This window comes from Dama dama, chromosome 15 (genome assembly GCF_033118175.1).
Source record: "Dama dama isolate Ldn47 chromosome 15, ASM3311817v1, whole genome shotgun sequence".
Lineage (NCBI taxonomy): Eukaryota > Metazoa > Chordata > Mammalia > Artiodactyla > Cervidae > Dama > Dama dama.
This window is the reverse complement of record NC_083695.1, coordinates 87832945-87853595: the sequence shown is the minus strand read 5'-3', so window position 1 is coordinate 87853595 and position 20651 is coordinate 87832945. Positions and strand designations below refer to the sequence as shown.

General features: G+C 50.5%; 1 protein-coding gene across 1 annotated transcript in view; it reads right to left on the bottom strand.

Moving 5' to 3' along the window:
- Positions 1–833: 833 nt before the first annotated feature.
- Positions 834–20651, bottom strand: part of HTRA1 (HtrA serine peptidase 1) — a 57545-nt gene continuing 37727 nt past the window's right edge. The window contains exons 4-9 of the mRNA XM_061162821.1: positions 8775–8969; positions 7742–7774; positions 6065–6179; positions 5386–5443; positions 2978–3073; positions 834–1554 (exon numbers count right to left, since the gene is read on the bottom strand). Coding sequence (XP_061018804.1) covers positions 1386–1554; positions 2978–3073; positions 5386–5443; positions 6065–6179; positions 7742–7774; positions 8775–8969 — 666 coding nt within the window. The 3' untranslated portion in view covers positions 834–1385. The remainder of the gene's footprint in view (positions 1555–2977; positions 3074–5385; positions 5444–6064; positions 6180–7741; positions 7775–8774; positions 8970–20651) is intronic.

Genomic DNA, 20651 nt, shown 5'->3' with positions numbered 1-20651 from the left:
GGTTACAAATGGATCGTCGAGGTCTAGTGGTCGAGGGAGGATTAAAGCTCTCAGTCTACGGAACTGAACCTCCATCCTGACCAAGTACCCGCTCCTGACTGCTGATCCTTAGAAAGCCTTCATCCTCTGCTCCGGTTGTAAATAGTCCCCTCTGTGATGTGCGCAGGCACTGAGGTCTGTGCAAACTCCCAAGCTCTAGTTTTCCTGGGTCCAGCTTCCCAAACTCCTGGAAGCTTTCATGGAGATAAATGGGCCCACAGCTGCTTGAGGCTGTGTCTGTTCTAGGACGTGTCAGAGGAGCCCTGCTCCAACCCCCCCCCCCCCCCCCAAGATTTAAGGTTCTGTTTCAGAGCCCATGACAGCTGGAATCAGCTTCAGCCTGTGCTTTCTAAAGAATCAGGGCTGCTCTCAGATCGCATCCTGGTCTCCTGAACCGTCTCCCTTTCAGAAAGAGACCTGATCTCTCAACGGAAGCTCTGGGGTTCTGCTCTGTACTCACCCCTCGACCTCGGCCTTGTGCCTCATCTGGCACAGGGCAGAGGCCCAGGGACTTTTTGCTGACTGACTGCATGATATGTGGGGTTGACAGCCTCTTTTTAGTTTGAAAAGCCCCAGATGCAAGGGCAACTGACTTCAAGCCTCCTTCAGGAACCCGGGGTGACCAGGCCCAGTGTTCACAGCGCTTGTGAACCCCCAGGATGACTCTGAAATAACTGGTGAGACCTCAAGCTCAACCCTCACAGACAACATGGTTTAAAGAGCAGGCTGTTGACACGATAATCGATTCAAAGAGACTGTAACCAGCTATTCCCTAGAAAGAAGGACTCCAGGACTCAAGGTATGAACAAGTATTTTAATAACTCAAACTCCAAGTCACTGTGCTCCCAGTTCTGAAGAGATTCCTAAAAGAGGCAACCGTGGCCATTCCGGAAATCAGCGCTCACCCTCCCGTTGTCTCAGCATCTCCCTCCTCTGGGTGCTGACTCAGAAGAAAGCATAAACACGCCTGGTACCATCCTGGCTCCCGTGGGACCTTCCTCTTATCTATGCGTTACAGCAACAGCTTTAGCTGGACTAAGATGGTGACTCGGTTAAAGGAGAAGACAAATGCTGACTGTCCGAGCAGGGACGGTCCAAGCTGGCAAGAAAAAGCACACTGCGTACATAGGATACAGAAGGGAGAGCTTCTGCCTGCGGGTCTACAACGTTTTACATTGGCTTTTGCCTGCGAACTATCAAGAAGGGTTCTGCTGGCCAGTGTTTCTGCGGAACAAGCAACATGGCAGTCAAGTCTTGGGCATCCGGTGCCACCAGCCCCAGAGTCACTGAGCATCGTCCACCGGAGAGTCTCTGAGGGAAACATGGAGTCCAGCTCATGCCTCTGCCTACGGGTCAATTTCTTCGGGAATCACGGTGATCATAATGTCTTCGTTGCCCCGGCGGACAACCATGTTCAGGGTGCTTTCCTTCTTAATGACATCGCTGACATCATTGGCGGAGACCACCGACTGTCCATTGATGCTGATGATGACATCATTTTCCTTGAGCCCCCCACTGCAACACAAAGGGAAATGCGATTGCACTGTTTCCATTTCTCCTGGTGTAGCTGCCAGGACAGGGGAGCAACTTTACATCTACAGAGGCACAGTTTAGGACCCAAGAGCCCAGAGCAAAGAGGATGGGATGGTAGTTAACTTATGTGAGAATGGCTTAAACCACCAATGGGTTGTATTAATTGCCTTTTGGGGTTTTTAGGCCACGTCAGCAATTATGTCCACTGCAGAAATGTGTGCTAGCACTTGTATGATCTTATCACAGGCTGACCCCAGCGGAAGTGAGGACACGCCAGCGACCTGGTGGCCAGCTTGCTTGTCATGGGTATTACAACTCAGAGAGCAGTACCTCCAGGTACGGTTCCACTGTGAGGCACCTGCTTTGTTATTGCTGCTGTAACCTTAACTCTTGTGTGTGACAGCATCAAATAAGCTGTTATGCTCCTTAGTGGTCTAGGACAGGGGTCAGCAAAGTTTTTTGGCAAATGGTCAGAAAGGAAATATTTCAGTCTTTGCAGGCCAGACGGTCCCCATCACAAGAACCCAACTCTTCCATGGGAGTCCAAAAGCCACCACAAACAATGTATAACCTGCTGGGCGTGGCCGTGCCCCAGTAAGATTTCATTTACATAACACCGAAGCTTGAATTTCATATGATTTTTAAGTGTCCTAAAATACTGTTCTTAATTAAATTATTTCGACCATTTAAAAATGCAAAATCTTTCTGTAAAGCAATTATCCTTCAATAAAAAATAAATTAATTTTAAAACAAAAATAAATAAATAAAAATGGAAAATCTAATCTTAACCCCAAAGCAGGCAGCAGACCAGATCTGGCCCCTGGGAAACAGTCTGCTGGCCACTCCCTGGTCTAGCACGTCTCCGTGGATATCATGTCCACACAGTCTATGGGGTTGCAAAGAGTCTGACTCAATTGAGCGACTAACACTTTCACGGGTAATACACCTGACTGCGGGTTGAGCAACTTCTTTCCATGTTACTTTGATGTTCCCTGTGTTATTTTTCTAGAGGTGTGGATAAATATGGCCTGACTGGTAACAGGCACAATTAGAGAAGGCCTCAGGAAAAGATGCCTCTAGCAGCCTAGGCCAGGATCACTGCCTGAGGTCTCAGAGACACTGTTCTTCCAACCCTCTTTCCCCAGCCAGGTCTGTCCCAGAGACTCCTCACAAGTCCATCTGATTCCCTTCTGAAGAGGACTTCTAGCCAGGAAGCACCCTTCTGCCAGCGACCCCTGAGCTGAGCCAGGTCGGAGGCCCTGACCAGCAGAATGGACACAGATGTTGGACCATTCTGTCAAGGGTCCTCACGGTCACCTGAGGGGAGACGAAAAGCACAGTCCCCTGCCCCCTACCTCCAGGAAACACCCGATTATCAGGAAAACGGAGAAGAATTCTAACTCACGCTTCTGCGGGGGTATCAGGAATTACTTCAATGATATACGCTCCCGAAAGCACATCGGGGAAGTCTCGGTGGCGATCCTTCAACTCTTTGGCTTTGCTGCTTGGGAGAAAGAACACCTGGATTAACCATTAAGAACAATGGGGCTCCACTTGGCTTCTCCTCCATCCTTGATTCTAATGTAAAATTCCAATGTAAAAAAATCAGTTTTTTTTAAATATTAAAGTTCCCTTTTTATTATTATTTTTAACTGTTTCTTGCTTTATTTATTTGGCTGAGCCAGATCTTCGTTGTGGCATGCAGGGTATTTAGCTGCACCAGGTGGGATCCAGTTCCCCGACCAGGGATCAAACCTGGGCCCCTTACAGTGGGAGTGCAGAGTCTTAGCCACTGGACCACCAGGGGAGTGCCCCGCCCAGGGATTCTGATTCTGCTGCAAATTGCTTACTTCCTTGAGTCAAAGATTTACCGGATGACAGCAAAAGAAATGTTTTAGCATTATCATTTTTATTAATTAATTGAGAGTAGCTAACCACTTAAGAGCCTGGCGTGTTGCGGTCCATGGGGTCACGAAGAGTCGGACACACACAACAACCACCACCACTTAAGAAGTCAGGACAGTGTAATGGCTGGCCTGCTTTGGAACCCCAGCTCTGCCCCTTGCTGACTGTGTGATCTTAGGCAGTTGCTTAACCTCTCTGCGCCTTGCTTTTCTCATCTGTTAAACAGGCACAGTGCCGTGGGCTTGTCGTGAGGACCACATGATCTCATCTCCCGTGCCCGGCATTGAGCAAGCACATGAAAAATAGTGGGTAGGGTCCCTGTGGCTAGTGACCACTGCCATCACCCATTCACCCCAGCTTTGACACATATTAAAAACTGCTCAGTGCTCACCACACACCAACAAGCCTGCCCGGTTATCCTGATCCCAGAGAGGAGGAAATTGAGGCACTCAGGGCTCGAGTCATCCCAAGGTCACAAGCCAGGAAATAGTACAGCTGGGACAGGAACCCAGGAAGCGGGATCCCCAGGCCCACATTCCTTCCCTTCCCTTCCCTACATCCCCCAGGCGTCCATCTCTCAGAGTTCCAAGACAAGCCCTGATGCACATTTCAGTCTTGGCAAGCCAGCTAAGAAAGGCACCACCATTGATCACACGTGTCTAAACTAATAGTCGTGTGTTCACAATTAATTGATAGCCAGTTAATTACAGTAATTAAGATATTAGTATTTATATCAACAGGTTCTACTCTTTGCCGACTTAACTTCCAAGAGTTTCAACCAGGCCCTTAGGTACCAAGACGCCTACAATCACACCAGGTTTTTTCATCAAGGTTCAAACACCAGTATGTCATGCGCCTGGCAGCCACATACCGCAACTTTCACCAGCTCGGGGAAAACAACCCCATCAGTCATGCCGGCCTGCCTGGCATTCCAGGAGCCCCAGCCCACAGGCGGCAGAGCTAAGGAAAGGCTGGGCGCTCTGGGGCGCTGCGGGAGGGGCTTAGGGCACTCCTGGAATGTGGGTTTCAACAGACCAGGTGGGGAGAGGAAGGCGTGGAGGTGGGGGGCGGGGGGCGATGACCGACACCCGGGCTCATCAGGCCTGCCTTCAAAGAAAAGCGTGGGCTTTCCCGGTGGCTCAGACAGTAAAGCGTCTGCCTGCAATTCTGGAGACCCAGAGTTCAGTTCACTTTCTTTTCTTTCTTTCAAAGAAAAGCAGAATCTTTCAGAAGGAAGGATCTGCTCAAAACCCCAGAAACAAACATGAAGGATAAAACAGCATGAAAGAAAGTGAAGTCGCTCAGCTGTGTCCAACTCTTTGTGACCCCCATGGACTGTAGCCTACCAGGCTCCTTAGTCCATGGAAATTTTGCAGGCAAGAGTACTGGAGTGGGTTGCCATTTCCTCCTCCAGGGGATCGTCCCAGTCCAGGGACGGAACCCAGGTCTCCTGCATTGCAGGCAGACACATTGCAGGCAGTCTGAGCCTCCAGGGAAGCCCACGTGAGGTCCAGGCTAATGACCCCTCCTCTCTTTCCTAATGGTACTTAAACCAGAAATGGAGCTGTCTTGAGGCAGAATAAGGTTTCTCTTTTTGGGGTGCCTGTGAGAGACCTCTGAAGTTAGTCTGTTTTAAATTTAAGATACAGGGACATCCCTGGTGGCCCAGGGGCTAAGACTCAGAGCTCCCAATGCAGGGGGCCCGGGGTTCGATCCCTGCTCAGGGAACTAGATCCCACACGTGGTAACTAAGAGTTCACGTGTCACAACTAAAAGATCCCACGTGCCACAGCTGAGACCTGGCACAGCCACATAAATTAAATATCTGAATTTTAAACAAACAAATAAATATTTGAACTTAAATAAGTGAATTTAAGACACAGACTGAACGGACATCCCGTTACCGACCTGGGTGTGAGTGACATCATTCGGATGCCGATATACTTCTTCTTGGTGATGGCTTTGCCTGGTGGGACCACAGAAGGAAGCAGGAGGTCAGCCCAGTTGGCGGCTGTGCCAGGGACACCAGGAGCAGTGGGGTTCCATCCCCCCAGTTTGTCGTGTAAAGCCAGAGCCATACAGGGATGCTCTCAGCTTGTGGTTCAAATCCTGATTGGGACCCTACCTGCCTCCTCTCACCCCCAGCTAGAAGGTAAACAGCACATCTGACAGGGACCCTGTTGAGCTTCAAACCCCCAGCCTGATGTTGGGCAGAAGAGTCACTAAACATTTGTGGACTGAATGAGCTCCTTGAATCACAGTTTCTCATCAGTGAAATGGGATTAAGTCCCACCTGATCAGGCAAAGGAATTAAATGACATGATGAATAATGCAGTGAAATGATGTACAGAAATCACCCAAGATCATGTCTGGTACATAATAGATTGAACCATATGAAACATGCATGATCATAGGTCAAAAAAAAACAGTCAAACATCTATGCCCTAATGACATGCATTCCTTTCCCTTCTTGATAGGAAAGTGTGGCTGACCTTCAGGGGTCATTTTCCCTGCCTCCCAGTTTCCGAGGGGTAGCCAAGCCCCAGGCCTGAATCTCTGGTGGGCTGCCGGGGGGCGCTTGCTTTACCTTTGGCTTGTCGATCATGGGATTCCGTTAGGAACTTTTTAATCTTATCAGATGGAATTGCGAAGGAGATTCCAGCTGTCACTTTCAGTGTGTTAATTCCAATCACTTCGCCATCCTGAAAAGCAGAAGGCAAATAGCTTGCTGAATCCAGGAAGGTTCACCTGAAGGTAGCCACCGAGAGAGAGTGGAGAATTTGCATGGAAGGCGTCTTGGCGCTTCTTCAGAGACACGATTGGGGTGGGGGCAGCCAGACGGAAGGGGCTTCTGAGAGGCCTGCCTCATGTGCAGCATTCAGCTGAGCTGAGCAATGGAAGAACCAGCACCCACGGGACTCAGGACTGAGCGATCAGCACAGTGAAAGCGCAGCATCAGAAAGTTTCAAAATGCACAAGTGCTCCTTGGGCGGGAATACGTGTCCAAAAGCCCCAGAGTCCTGCTATATATAGCACAGGGAACTCTGCTCAATGTTCTGTGGCAGCTGGGACGGGAGGGGACTTTGGGGGAGAACAGATATGTGTGTCTGTTGGGCTGAGTCCCTCTGCTATCCACCTGAAACTATCATAGCATTGTTAATCAGCGATACTCCAAGATAAAATAAAAGTTAAAAAAACAAAACAAAAAACCTCAGAGACCTCTAGGTGGCTATCCACACCTTCCTGCTTCTCCCATTTCCAGGAATCTTAAGATTCCTCTGCTGACATCAGGGAGGAACCATCTAGTGCTCAGGGCGGACAGACTTCATCACCAGGAAAACAAACCCTCATCTCCGAGCAGCCTCGGGGCTCTGGGAGAGGCGGAATCTCACAATCACATCTCATTTCCTCTGCTTGTTGCAAACCAGCTTTAAATCATGGAGGAAGCCAGTGTGTGTACTTCCATTCAAGACAAATTCACAGTTTGGTGAACACCACACCATAGGAAACCATCTTGGAATAACAGGCTCGCCTCGTGCCATCCAACATTATTTTGAACACTGTTCTCAAAGGTTGTCCAACTCGGGCTTAGAGGGGAAAACTGCCAGGAGAGGGTAGTCACTACTTGCACGCTTCCCTTAGCACTGAGAATTCAGACCCCCGACTCCGAGGGACCATCCAGGAGGTACTGCCATCCTGTGCTTTGCTAAACAAGGCAGCTTAGATTTCATCACCTGTAAATGAGGGCTGGGATAGGGGACTCTGGGCTGCATCCTGGCTCTGAGGATCTGATTCAAAGGCTTCCCTTTTCATGCTTAAATAAAATACAAACTTAGGTGACATCTGTGTGAGTGGGGTAACTCCTCATTCCAAGCCAGGTCTTAAGGGAGGCTCCTGGCCAAGACAAAGCCTGTGGATGAGCCAAGCCAGCTCCTTAGGCAGCTGGGGGGCAGGCCAGAACTGCTGACACTTTCAAAATAAAGACTGGCTCCTTTAACTGCTCCTGGATCAGACCTGAATTCCAATGCCTTTACTTGTAACGTGGAGACAGAGGCATGTCCGCTGGCATAGCATTTCCAATCCAAACACCAGCATGCCTTACTCTTTCCAGAAAAGATAAGAAGAGACGTTTGCAAGGTACAGTACGGTCACAGATTTCAATTTAAAAGGATTAGATAATATGCTTTGGCACGTTCATGTCTGAAAAGAAATCAAAAGGGGGAGAAAAAAAAAGACACGTAGATAGATTTTTTGAAAGCCTTACCAGGTTTACTAATGGACCTCCGGAGTTTCCATACTGAAAATAAGCAAAAATTAAAAGGTTATGAGTTTATATCATTACATGGTCCAATCTACCTCCCTGCCTGGCAGGCCCCTGAGTGCAAATTCTTTCCTGAGATTTCTTCCTGTCTGCCTAATATTTTGCTGGCAAAACAAAGGACCTTAACAATTTTCAGAGAGTTTTAAATGTACCATAAATGGGATATTTATATATTGATTTTTTTTTCTCCAAAGCCCAGAGGCCAACATCAAATTCCCAAAACACCTGACACATTTTCCCTCTCTTGACAATAAGTTGGCTACCCACTTGCTCAATGTCGCAGTCTTTCAAATCTGCGCCATCCCCCTCCACATCTATGTGACCCCTACTTTGCTGCTGGGCCTGAAAATCCACATGGTTTGCTCTATTTCCATTACTTCATGCAGATCACAAGAAGGTTTGGGAATAAAGCCTACTAGAAGCAGCGAGTGCACAAAACACGCTGTGTTTCTTATTTATTAGACAGATGGAGGGGAAAATGCTTTTTGAGAAACGTCAATCCTAAAGGGAAACAGCTGAAGTGGAAAAATGTGACTTAAAATTAAGATTCCACCAAGGAGATTGTGTGGGACAATCCCTGACCTCACTGGACATCGAATGGGTTGGCCTGGTGCTCAGACTCTCCCCCCACATACAGCAGAAACACCTCTGGGGGCTGCAGAGCCTATGCAAAGCTGAGCATCCCTCCTTCCACAAGATTGCACAGGCGGCTCAAGCCAGGGGTGGCTGACCCTGGGGCAGGGCAGTGGGGGGATGGAGAACTCCTCTGGGCTGCAGACTTGGGCAAATCTCAAGTGCCCGTCACAGGAGTCCCTGGAGACTGCCAAAAGGCTGAGGACCAGCCCTTCTGCCTCATCTGCTTTAGGGGTTCAAAAGGGCCCCCTTGGAAGCACCAGGAGGATCTTGACTCCACCCTGGTTCCTGAGCGCAGCCCAGCTTCCCAACTGCAGCCCGACCCTGTGGCAGACGGGCTCACGTTGATGATGGCATCTGTCTGGATGTAGTCCATGTCCGAGTTCCGGAGCCCCAGTTCCTTGCCACCGCGCTGGGTGGTGCTGACGATCCCCGTGGTGACCGTGTTTTGAAGGGAAAACGGGCTTCCGATGGCGACCACGAACTCTCCCGGCCGCAGCTCAGAGGAGCGGCCAAGCAGTAGCACGGGCAGCTTTCCCTGGAAACACAAGGTTGGCGTTGCTGCGTTGGGTTAAGTGAACAAAACAGGTAAACGCACAGATGTCACGGAATGCCAGGCACGGGGGCCGCTCGTATTCACCAGGCCTTGCAGGAAACCAAGGTCAGGCGTGACCTCCCTTCCCAGCTGAGGACTAACGTCCCTCCCACCCAAGATAATCAGGGCAGGTCAAGTGCACACTGCCGCCGCACGCCAGGAAAGACGTGGGATGGATACTGGAGGCCAGCCAGCTCAGGGTCTCAGCATATCTTCAACCTGTCAGCCAGACTTGCTCCGAAACCTTGAGGCCAAGAGACAGAGGGGGACGAGTATAGGATTGGGGCAAGCCTGACCGCAGGCGTGGTAGAGAGCGAAGTCCCAAGGAAGGATCTAGAGGCCACATCCCCGGGGGAGGGGAAGAGTGGATTGGCCCCCTCTTATTGTAGGCACGTCCCTTCTAGGTCTTGAAGAATCAGGAGCTCTGAGGGCTTGGAGCTCCCCTGACTCCATCTGGGGCATCTCTGTGCTAATTCTGGTGATGGGCAGAGGTGGGGTTGGGGACAGCAAGGCATCCAGGGCCACTGGACACCAAGACCCAAGAGGCGGGCTCTCTCCTCTCCTGGTAAAGTCCACCACCATCTCTGCTTCCCCCGCCCAAGGGGGGCTGATTAATCCAACAAAGCCTGCCTGGTCCCCAGTGACCTGTGAAGGCCAGTAGAGTCAGGAGCCCCAAACTACTCTTCAAACCAAAACAGGACAAAACAAAGCCAGCTCGAGTCACAAGGGCTGAGGAGCGCGGGGCTTCTGTCCCGGAGAGCTCTAAGCTCTCCTCCCTCCCTTCCTTCCCGGAGACAGGCAAACCTCCGAGTCCCTCTCGCATTTGCTTCCTGAGTCAAAATGAGCAGCTGCTCCAAGCAACGGGGACCAGCCCAGAAAGCAAAGACCTGGCCCAGGCCTCATGCTAATTGCAACGTAAGAGTCCTTGTGTTTGTCCGCCTCGATAAAGCAGGAAAGAGGAGAGGAGGCTGGGAGGGCGCGGTGGGTGGAAACCAGCGGTGATTGCAGCATCGCCTCTGCCAGGAACAGAGCAGAAACCAGCTGATAAGACGGGGAGGTCACTGGGCCCATTTAACAGATGAAGAAACTGAGGTGCCAAGCAACTGGGTGACTTGAGACAGGCCAGGGGCTTAAAACTACAACACTGAACCCAGACTCTCATCCACTACAAAGGTACTGAGCCACAAAGACCCTGTCTGACCCCAAATAAGGAAGATGCTGGTCAGGAACATGTTGGATCAGAAAACTCCAGGGCTTCCCTTGCATGGTTCAGATGGTAAAGAATCTGCCTGCAGTGCAGGGGACCTGGGTTCAGTCCCTGGATTGGGAAGATCCCCTGGTGAAGGGAATGGCAACTCACTCCGGTATTCTTGGCCTGAAGAATTCCATGGACAGAGAAGCCTTGAGGCTGCAGTCCATGGAGTCGCAAAGAGACACGACTGGGTGAGTAACACACACACACACACACACAGACACACACACGTGAAAAATGATGCCCCTCAGATCACAGACACTAAGAGGCCTAGAAGAGCGCACTGTCCAGAGCTCAGACCAAGCGGCCTGATTAGATTCTGGCCGGACCTTACAACCATTCTGGTCCTCGGTGTTCTGACCTGGAAAATGGGAATAATGCGGTTCACTGATCTCATCGGTTTGATGCGAGAATTCAGCAACTTGGGAACTGAATAGCTCTGTGAATGGCACCTGTCAGTGAAACATCATGTAATTGGGGCATGTAAGCATCAGGTGTGTTACTGTGATTAACGTCAGGGTCTGTGCAGACTCAGTGGGGGAGACCCCACCAACTAAGCTCCCACAGAGTAGTCCACGTCTCCCAGCCCTCACCGCCCGCCCCCCTGGAGGAGGCTGCGGGCACAGGTCTGCCCTGACAGTGACACTGTGCCCTTGCGGCCCCCCAAGGCTGCAGTGCATGGACCCGCTCTGGAGCGGGGCAGGCCTGCAAGGCCCCACTCCCGAGCTCATCTAGAAGTGAGCCAGTGAGCTCAGCAGGGCCTGTTTACCCTGGGCCCGTGCCAGCTGCCTCTGCCAGGGGGATGACTTCATCCAACAGCCGCAGGGGGTGAGCGGACAGGAGTCAGAGCTGGTGATGAGCACTCGGCCACCCTGGGGGAGGTCTGCCGGGCAACACTGCCACTCCTTTGGGACCCAGGGACAGCCTTCAGGGCTGGGCTGGAGGGCTGGACACGGTGGCCATGGCTCCTGGGCTGGGTTCTCCAGTTGCTTTTCACCAATTTCAAGGCGAGAGGTCAAGTTCAAACACAGAAGGTGGGCCCAGACCACATCAGTGCAGCAGCAAGCCGGGAACCACATCAGAAAGTTACATGGGAGGACTCACTGTAGAGTCTTAATTAGCATCCACTCATCTTCCAACCGTGTCCCTTTACCTCCACCCCTAGGAAAGGGGGCCAGACCCAGGGGGCCACATCACAGTGGGTTTCTAAGGAAGAGGAGCCTGAAGACAGCGCTCCCTGGAAGTTCTCCAAGTTCTGGGTCTCCAAGTCTGAGCTCAGACCCAGGGCCGAGGAAAGTAGGTGATGCTGTGGGGAGAAGCCATACAGATAGAGGACAGAGCCCCCAGGAGGAAGGAGAGAATCGAGGGCCCACATACGGATCAGGTCAGTTGCGTTCCCTGCAGAGGACCAGGCCGGCAGCCAGGAACAGGGCCCAGAGGACCCCAGGTACCAGCTGGGCTCCAGGGCAGTAAAGTCACTCACTAGAATGACCATACAGGCTGGGACCGGTGGATACCAGCAATACAAGCCCAGAGTCTCCCCAGGGACCACTCGTCACTTCAACACAAGGGGAAGAAATTCAGCTCACAAGCGGTCATTGAGCCAAACCTGCAGCAGTGGCAGCACTGAGTGTCACCTTGTTTAATTTTTATTCACAGCAACATCTCCTAGATGCTAAGGGACAATCATAGGACAGAAATAAGCAAGTGGACATATCTCAAGGGGGATTCTTAGACTATGAAGCTTGGACTGATGTGGAAGGAATGGTCTTTTACCCCCCAGGTGACAAAACCCTTTTTCACAACTGCCTTGGCAGTTAGTGCATATTTCTCCCCATTTTACAGATGTGGAAACTGAGGCTCAGAGCCGAATTGACTCCTCACAGCTCGCAAGCAGCCTGGCTAAGTGAGAGAACAGGCTTCCCACCTCTTAGAGCTTCGCTCCTTGTCAGTATTAATCTGAATTCTAATTGTAGGCCTAAATCTTTGCAAGGGAGTGACAGGGGCTGGAGATGTGGGCCAGGCCAGATTTACAGCCCTTCAGGAGGTCAAAATGCCTCTCGTGGGCTATTTGGCCTCTGCTCTCTGCAGGTGCCGGCTGGCCCTGTGAGCTCCAGGCTCTCCAGCCTGTTTTAGATACAAGAGGGGCTCATTCTCAGCCTCTCTCCTCATCTCGGGCCTGTCTGCTTGATGTAGCGATACCTCTGCTGGCCAAATTCCTATTTGGTAATTGAGCATTTTATTCCTTAGCTGTCTAGACACACACTCCATGGGGGGACCTGGGGAAGATGCAATGCAGATACAGTGGGAAGCACCAAGACATGCCTCAGCCTTGACCTAGGGATGGTAAAACCCCAGGCCCACCTCCCTCAACCCCCTCCCAATTCCTGGTTTAACCCTGCGCTGCAGTCCACAGGCTAATTCCCACACTGCCCACATCAAAGCTGTCTCCCGGCTCCTGGCAGCAGATACTCTGTCTGAGCCTCCCTCTGCAGTGACCCAGCCACAGGCCATCTTGGAGATGCCAGCCTGGCTTCTGACAGCCGCTGCCCACATCTCCTCACCTCGCTGGAGCCTCGCAGGGCACCTATGAAGAAAACCCGCCGACATTCATCCTCTGCTTGGCAGGCGGGAGGAGCAGGGTGGGAGGAGGAAGAACAGAGCAGACGTACAGCTCCTGTTCCTCATCTTCAGGTTCTCCAGCCGTTGGGGGGGGAGGGGGAGGTGAAATGCACTCAGGCACGCAGCAAAGCAGGGGTGGAGAGCTCATAGTGGCAAAAGCTCAACCCCGAGGCTCCAGACCAGAGCCGAGCAGGAGCCCTTGCACCTCACCAGGAGAGACTCATGTTATCCCAACTCCTCCAGCAAGAGGGGCATCCCAAAGTGAGTCCATCATACTGCCTGTCCTCAAGGCCACGCTCTTGTTCATGAGAAGGAGGAGGCTGGGAGGTCAGTGGGAGAGGCAGGAAGTCTAAGCTGAAAGGCACGTGGCCCTCAGCCTGTAAGTGACTCACTTGTGCTAAATGCCAGCCCCGCAGCAGAGTCAGCAATAGGGGCTGGAAGGCAACACGGATCCCCCGGGTCATCAGCCATGCCACCCAGGTCGACAGAGAAACAGCCCAGACGGGGGTGTCAGAGTCTTGCGTATGGACTCCAGACGCACCATGTCCATGTTAAGTCACTAACGATAAGCCATAGGCAGGATATGAACGGTGTGATAGATTTACTGCTAAAGGCATGTTTTACTGCTAAAACATACATAGCATGATTAAAGAAGGCTCTAACCATTCATTTAGATGACAACAAACAAATGAACCACAACCAGCAGGCCTGGCAGTACCTCTCCCGTGAAATAATGCCTACACGAGAGAGAACCTTCTCAACAAGTATTCACCTGGCACAGAGATCACAAAAGATCAATGAAATCCACCCATGCCCTCCAGGATCACTGTCTGACGGGTGGGTAGACACACAAATCAGGACACACAGCAATAAAAAGAGCTAAAATCCATCTCCCTCCCCAAGGGCAACTCAGCAGAGAACCTTCCGTAAGAGCTAAATATAGATCAAAACTAAAAATTATTTGAGTGCATTAATTAGGGTGGTTTTTTTTTCAGCTGCAAGTCAGAGAAAAACCAATGCAAATAAAATAAACATCCACCTGCTCAAGGGCAGAGCAGTGGGAGGGCTGATCACTTCCAAGGCTCAAGGGCAAAGAAGCAGCTCCTTCCTTCCATCTCATCAACGGCAGCCTGTTCTCATGGCCACAAGAGGGCCACCATCATTCCAGGCAGGACAGGAAGATGTGACAACACCAACTGGAAGTAATAGGCTCTTTGCTCCCTTGTCTGTCTCTTCAGAAGGGCTGAGAGTCCAGAAGGGCCCAGCACATTCCATTCTTCCCTGGGGGTCGTCAGCCACCATCTGGTCATAAGGATACCCTTAACCATCCTCTGGTGGGGGCTGGGGTGATCATGGCCCCCGAAGCTGCCTTAGCCCCTCAGGAAGTGACTGAGTTAGGTGTTAGGGAAGGCGGGGGCAGTCAGGAGTGGACCAAAAACAAACTCAGGGCTGTGCCAGCAAGACGGAGGAGGGCTTCGTGGTGGGTCACCATCAGTGTCCACTGAAGCTTAGGGAAAAATGGTTCCTTTTACAGTGGTGATCCTAATACATGTCTCAAAAGGGTTGTAAGTATGTATTCCTTCAGGCAGATTTTTGGGGAGTGGAGGGAGGAAGAGGAGAAGGAAAGGAAAGCATTGTTTCAGAGGAAAGCAATGATCACAAATCACCAGGGCAGTCAGTGGGAGATACAAGTGGCTTGTAGACAAACCTCCACCTTGTCTGCATGCTCCACATGCCTCATGCTCTGTCCTGAGGGCATGAGAAATGAAGTATTTCCTGCCATATCAGTAAACAAGGATGCCACAGTCATCAGCAGTTGCAGCCCTCCAACATGAGCTAGTGAACCCTAAGGGCACTCAGGAAGGAGACTACCAGCCGTCAGACTGCAGCCACTCCTTACGGTGAGCCCCAAGGCCGCTCACGATATGAAAACGCACAGGAAACACCCAGGATGGCAGAGATGAGTAAGAAAGGAATGATTTCAGTGGACGCAGACTCCTACATCATCCCATACATAAAAAAGGCACTAAATTCCCTAACTTGGGGATATACCCCAAACCATATAGGTTTGCTTTTACTAACAACAATCTTTTGATGTGAAGACTTTGCTGTTCAGTTGCTAAGCTGTGCCAGACCCTTTGTGACCTCATGGACTACCAGGCTCCTCTGTCCTCCATTGTCTCCCGGAAACTCATGTCCATTAAGTCAGCGATGTTATCTAACCATCTCATCCTCTACTGCTCCCTTCTCCTCCTGCCCTCAACCTTTCCCAGCATCAGGGTCTTTTCCAGTGAGTCAGCTCTTCACATCAGACAGCCAAAGTATTGGAGCTTCAGCTTCAGCATCAGTCCTTCCAATGATACTCAGAGTTGATTTTCCTTAGGGCTGACTGGTTTCATAAGTAAGACTACCTGCCTTCTGTTGGAAAACTTCCATATAATCTGGCTCTTCCCCTCTCCTCCTCCGAGCAGTTCCCTCAGGGTCACTTGAGATGCTGTCTCCCTGGACTGAAGTCCTAAAAATTCCCACTCAATAAAATGTAAGTCTCAACTTCTAGGTTATGACTGTTATTTAAGTCAACAGGCAGATGGGACAGGCATCGTACCCGGTCTACACACCAGGGGACCAATGGTCCCATGGTTGATGGCAGTGATACTGAGATGGCAGGTGTTCTCACCAGTCCCCTCTACCCACTGCCCAGATGCACCAGAAAAGAGCTGCGAGCGCCAGACCTTGTCACAGAGTGGGAGACACACAACAGGGCCGTCGGGGAGCTGAAAGGAAGCCAGAACAGAGGCGAGACAGGAAGCCGAGGCCACGCATCCTCAGGTGAGGACCCAGGCCACGCTGCTTCTCCCAGTGGGGGCCCAAGTTACACTCAGCCAAGCCCGGGCTGGGCGTGGAGGCAGTCTGTGGGGCACCACTTGCTTCATGAGCCCTCTGTGTGGCCTGGCCTCCCCCTGCAGGGTCATCACCACTCTGAACCCTGCAGGAAGAAAAGGCCTGTGGTGAGCAAGAGCCCTGCCAATGGCTGGCCACAGGCTTATCCCCCAGCATCCACAAAGGGTGGTGCAGAGTGAAGACACAGACAAAACACACACACACAGACACACACACACAAGGCCACCCTCGGCCCCTAGACAGACTGGGAGCGCAATACATCGGTATTAACTCATTCTGACCTTGGGTCACTTGACAGACTTCTCTGGGTTTCAGTTTGATCACTTTTAAAATAAGGGAGTTGAGCCTGGTGATATCCAAGGTCACCCCAGCTCTGACAATTAGGGATCTTTCCAGAAGACCTGGTAGATTGCCAAAAAACCTATTAGCAGCCAATGGTTAAACTGGTGAGATCAAAACAAGCCTCAGAGCCCTTAATAAATCTCTTCTCATACGATTCCCCAAAGGGATCAGATGATTCCTGCAGACTCTCACAGCCCAAGAGGAAAGGGGATTCCTGGAATTCTCCATACACTGGCTCAGCCAGTAATCATGAGAGCAGACCTCAAAACAATAATCCATCAACATTTCAGCTTCTGGCCACCCTGGGTTTTGCCTAAAAGCCCTTGAGCGCTCCTCTCATTGCAACCTCATTCCCCAAAGCTTGGAAGGAAGGGCCATAAAACAAACCAATAAGACGAAAAGAAAAATTGGCAACTTTTTTTTTAACCTCATGACGCAAGCCAACGACTTCTTTCTCTTCCTCGCAGAGTATAAAGTGCTCCTGTTACAAAAATATTTTTGTTGCTGAATCTGCAGAAGCCACCATGTCCACCAGCTGCCCAGCACATGCATTTCCAAAGGGCTGAGGCTCACGGGCTGGTCCTATGTGTCCGATGAAGTTTGCTTCAAAGGCTGATGTTGCAGGAACTGGTTGAGACTCAACTAAGTGATTCAATGTGGTCTTCTGGAAGCAGTTATGCTAACCTTTCATTTTCTTTAAAAAATATGCAATGGGAGGAAAAGGGCACGTACCCCAATCACAGTAAGGAGCAGTGCCACTGAACTTGCGTGCTTCCTAAGGAACAGCAAAGTAGACCATAGAGTTCAGGGGGATGTCAGCAGCTAAGACTTGCCTGAGACATGGGGATCCATCAAGGAGAGAAGTGAGCCCACGAGGGGCTGAAGGACATTGGATGAACCAGGGCTCTGCTACATAATTTGCAGGGCTCAGGACAAAATAAAAATGTAGACTCCCTTGTGCACAAAGTACATAAAAAGTGCCATTAAAGGCACTAAGATATAAGGTTTTTCTTTTCTTCTACTGCTCTCTCTCTCTCTCTTCATCTGTCCTGATGTTTTTATTTGCTGTTTAGTGTCGTGCTCCCTGGGGAACGAAGTTGTTCATGGGGCGAGTACAGACCCAGAGCTTCAGACTCAGTACTCTGCTCACCAGCTATCAGACAGACCCATGCACCGTGCCCAAGCAGGGACTCGGAAGTTGAGCCAGGCCTCTCCCCATCCCAAAGGCCCACTGCCCCAACCCACAGAGGACAGAGTACCCCCAAGGGTGCTGCAACTTCCTTTGGTGCCAGGATGCACCAGGTACCTGGATGGGGTGGGCAGGGCTTGGCTCTGCCTTGCTGCCGGCAGAATGAGTTGTAGAGTCATCTACCCGCTGCCCATGTCCGTACTCCCTGGGGGAAAGAGGGTGGCCGTGACTGCCGTGAAGGGGCCAGGGGTCCCAAGGGCCAGAGGAGCAGGGTAGCCAAGAACCCATCCTGGGGAAGTGGGAAGGCCACAAGGAAAGGAACAGCATGGAGGCCAAGGCTCCAAGCACCCAGCATATACTCTGCCCATCGGACTTCACTTACAAAGCACAAATTCAAAGATAAAACCAAAAGGGAGAGGGCATCCCTGGTGCCTCAGTGGTAAAGAATCCGCTTGCCAGTGCAGGGGACACGGGTTCAACCCCTGATCTGGGAGGACCTCACAGGCCGCAGAGCAACTAAGCCCACGTGTCACAACTTTTGAGCCAGTGCTCTTGAGCCCAGGAGCCATAACTACTGAAGCCCTCGGGCCCTAGAGCCCATGCTTGGCAACAGGAGAAGCCACTGCAGTAAGAAGCCTATGTCCTGCAATGGAGAGTAACCCCTCACCACAACTAGGGAAAGGATCTCACAGCAACGAAGCACAGCTATAAATAAATAAATAAAATCATTAAAAACTTTAAAAGAGACCTCAGAGCATTAATTGGAGAAGTAAATGGCAACCCACTCCAGTACTCTTGCCTGGAAATGGAAAAATCCCATGGACAGAGGACCCTGGTAAGCTACAGTCTATGGGATCACAAAGAGTCGGACATGACTGAGCAACTTCACTTTTCAGAGCATTAAACCCTCAAGCAGGGTTCTCTTCTGTGAATGCACACGTCCTGTGCCCATAAAGCAGCAGTACCAGGGGAGGAGGAGGCGGACGAAGAATGAGAAGCTTGGGATTCAGATCAGAGAGGGTGGAGGTTATCAGTGATGACAAGGTCAAGGGTACAACCAAGGGAGGGGGGCTGCAGGGAGCAGGTGAGCCGAGAGGCCGGGCCAGGAAGGATCTCCTGCATGGTGCTGAGATCACAGCATACACAGAACTCGGAAGGACAGTGTCATCAAGTTACCGCCATCCATTTCCACAAATGGACATGTTCTTGTTGCTGTACCGGGAGAGGAGGAGAAGAGGTGGGATGTGTGGGGTCGGGGGTGGGGGTGACTGGGATGGGGGGCGTTCAGGTGGGACAGACAAGAGAAGTGATGGAGAAGGAGAGAAAGAGAGAAAAGAAACAGAGGATGGGTACGGAAAAACAAAAGCAAGAAAAAGCAAATGAATCAACCTAGTCCTCACTGTTTACCCACACCACCATAATGTTTAGTCTCCCTTAAGCTATATCAAGAAATGCTGGCATTTCAAAGATCCCCTTACTCTTGCTGTTTAAACTGCAAAATGTCAACATTTTTATACGGAAGCCCAGGGGCCAGTGACTGTATATATTCTCTAGCATCAAGAGGAGGAAAAATATTGTCTCATTGAGTGCAACTTGCCTTCCCCATCCACCAGCTCCTCTGCTTCTATCCGGTGACTTCAAGTTGGCTAATGCTGCTACAGTGGTGTTTGGCCAATAAATATTTATGAAAATCAAGGGATGTGAAAGTGAATATATGAATGAGTAAACAAATCAGATCTTAAAAGATCCATCAGGATCCTAAAATTGGGATTAGGCCAATACTGGGGGTTAGCCAAGGCCTGGCATTTCAGTTTGGGTAACTGACTCTGGATGCAGCCTGGTTTTCTATGAGGCTGCAGGCTTGGGGCTCAGGTAATAGGAGACAACTTATATCCACAAAGGGAAGGGTGTGGCCTCACTCTGTCTGGTAGGTTCAGTGCTCACCTTCTTGGTATCTGCTAAGCTGAATTGAAGGCAGAGGGGACCCCCAATACCCAGGACCACTTAGAGTGTGTGTGGCTCCAGAAGCAGTGAAGTTGCCCAGGATATATCATTTTCATATTATTTATTCTAAAAAATTCTTAAAGACGTATGCATGCTAAGTCACTTCAGCGATTCTATGGACTGTAGCCCGCCAGGCTTCTCTGTCCATGGGATTCTCCAGGCAAGAATACTGGAGTGTGTTGTCCTGCATTGGCAGGTGGGTTCTTTACCTCTAGCATCACCTGGGAAGCCCAAAGATGTATAACTTCCTTTACATAAAAATAATTTGGGTTAGTCAATGACACAGGGCTTATTACAATAAATTAATTCTTACATATTCATGACATAAAATGGCAGCATAAAAAATATTCTAGCCACAGGGCCAATGATTTCTATGAGTCGTCTGGCAGCCAAAGCAAAGAGGGAAATACCATGAGTCACATGTTCTCATTATCAGATTGTGGTGCCTTATTCAACAAAAGTGACTCATTAATTAGCACAATTATTAGAATAACCAGTCCTCAACTCACCAGAATGTCTTATTTATGCCTTGCCATGGAAAATGGTTGGTTTTAGGAAAGCACTTTTGGGAATCTACTTCCATCCTGCCATGAATGAGGCAACCAGCTCATTATGAACCCTCTGGACTTCTAGACTCTAAGGAGACTGACTGCATAAGAAAGTGGAGCTTTCCAGAGTGCGACCAGGAACCCCAAGGCCAATAAGAGACATAGACAATATGCAGAGGAACCAGTTAACTTGTGTTCTGGAAGCCTCTAGTAAACTCACTGGGAAATAAGGTTGCACTTGGTCCAAGGTCCATGTCCTCAGGCTGGGCAGAAAAGGAAAACGAAGCAACTCTAGGCCCCCCTACTCTTTCCCTTGGCTGGCTCTGTCTGTTCTTCACAACTCAGCATGGATGTTATCCGCTCAGACAAGCCTACAATAGCTTCAGAGGGCACCCCAGCCTTCAGTGCCTCCTACTGCTTTCTCTGTTTGTTCCTTCATTGAACCAGTCACCATATTTATTCCAGTCTGCCTGTTTCTACACCAAACAGTAAGCTCCATGGCTTCTGTCCATTGCTTTTATATCTTCAACACAGTGTTTAGTCAAATAGATGTTTATGTTAGTGGCTCAGTTGTGGCTGATTCTTTGTGACTCCATGGACTGTAGCCTGCCAGGGCCCTGTGTCCATAGTATTCTCCAGACAAGAATACTGAAGCAGGTTGCCATTCCCTTCTCCAGGGGATCTTCCCAACCCAGGAATCAAACCCAGGTCTCCTGCATTGTAGGCAGATTCTTTACTGTCTGAGTCCCCAGGGAAGTCCCCAAAAT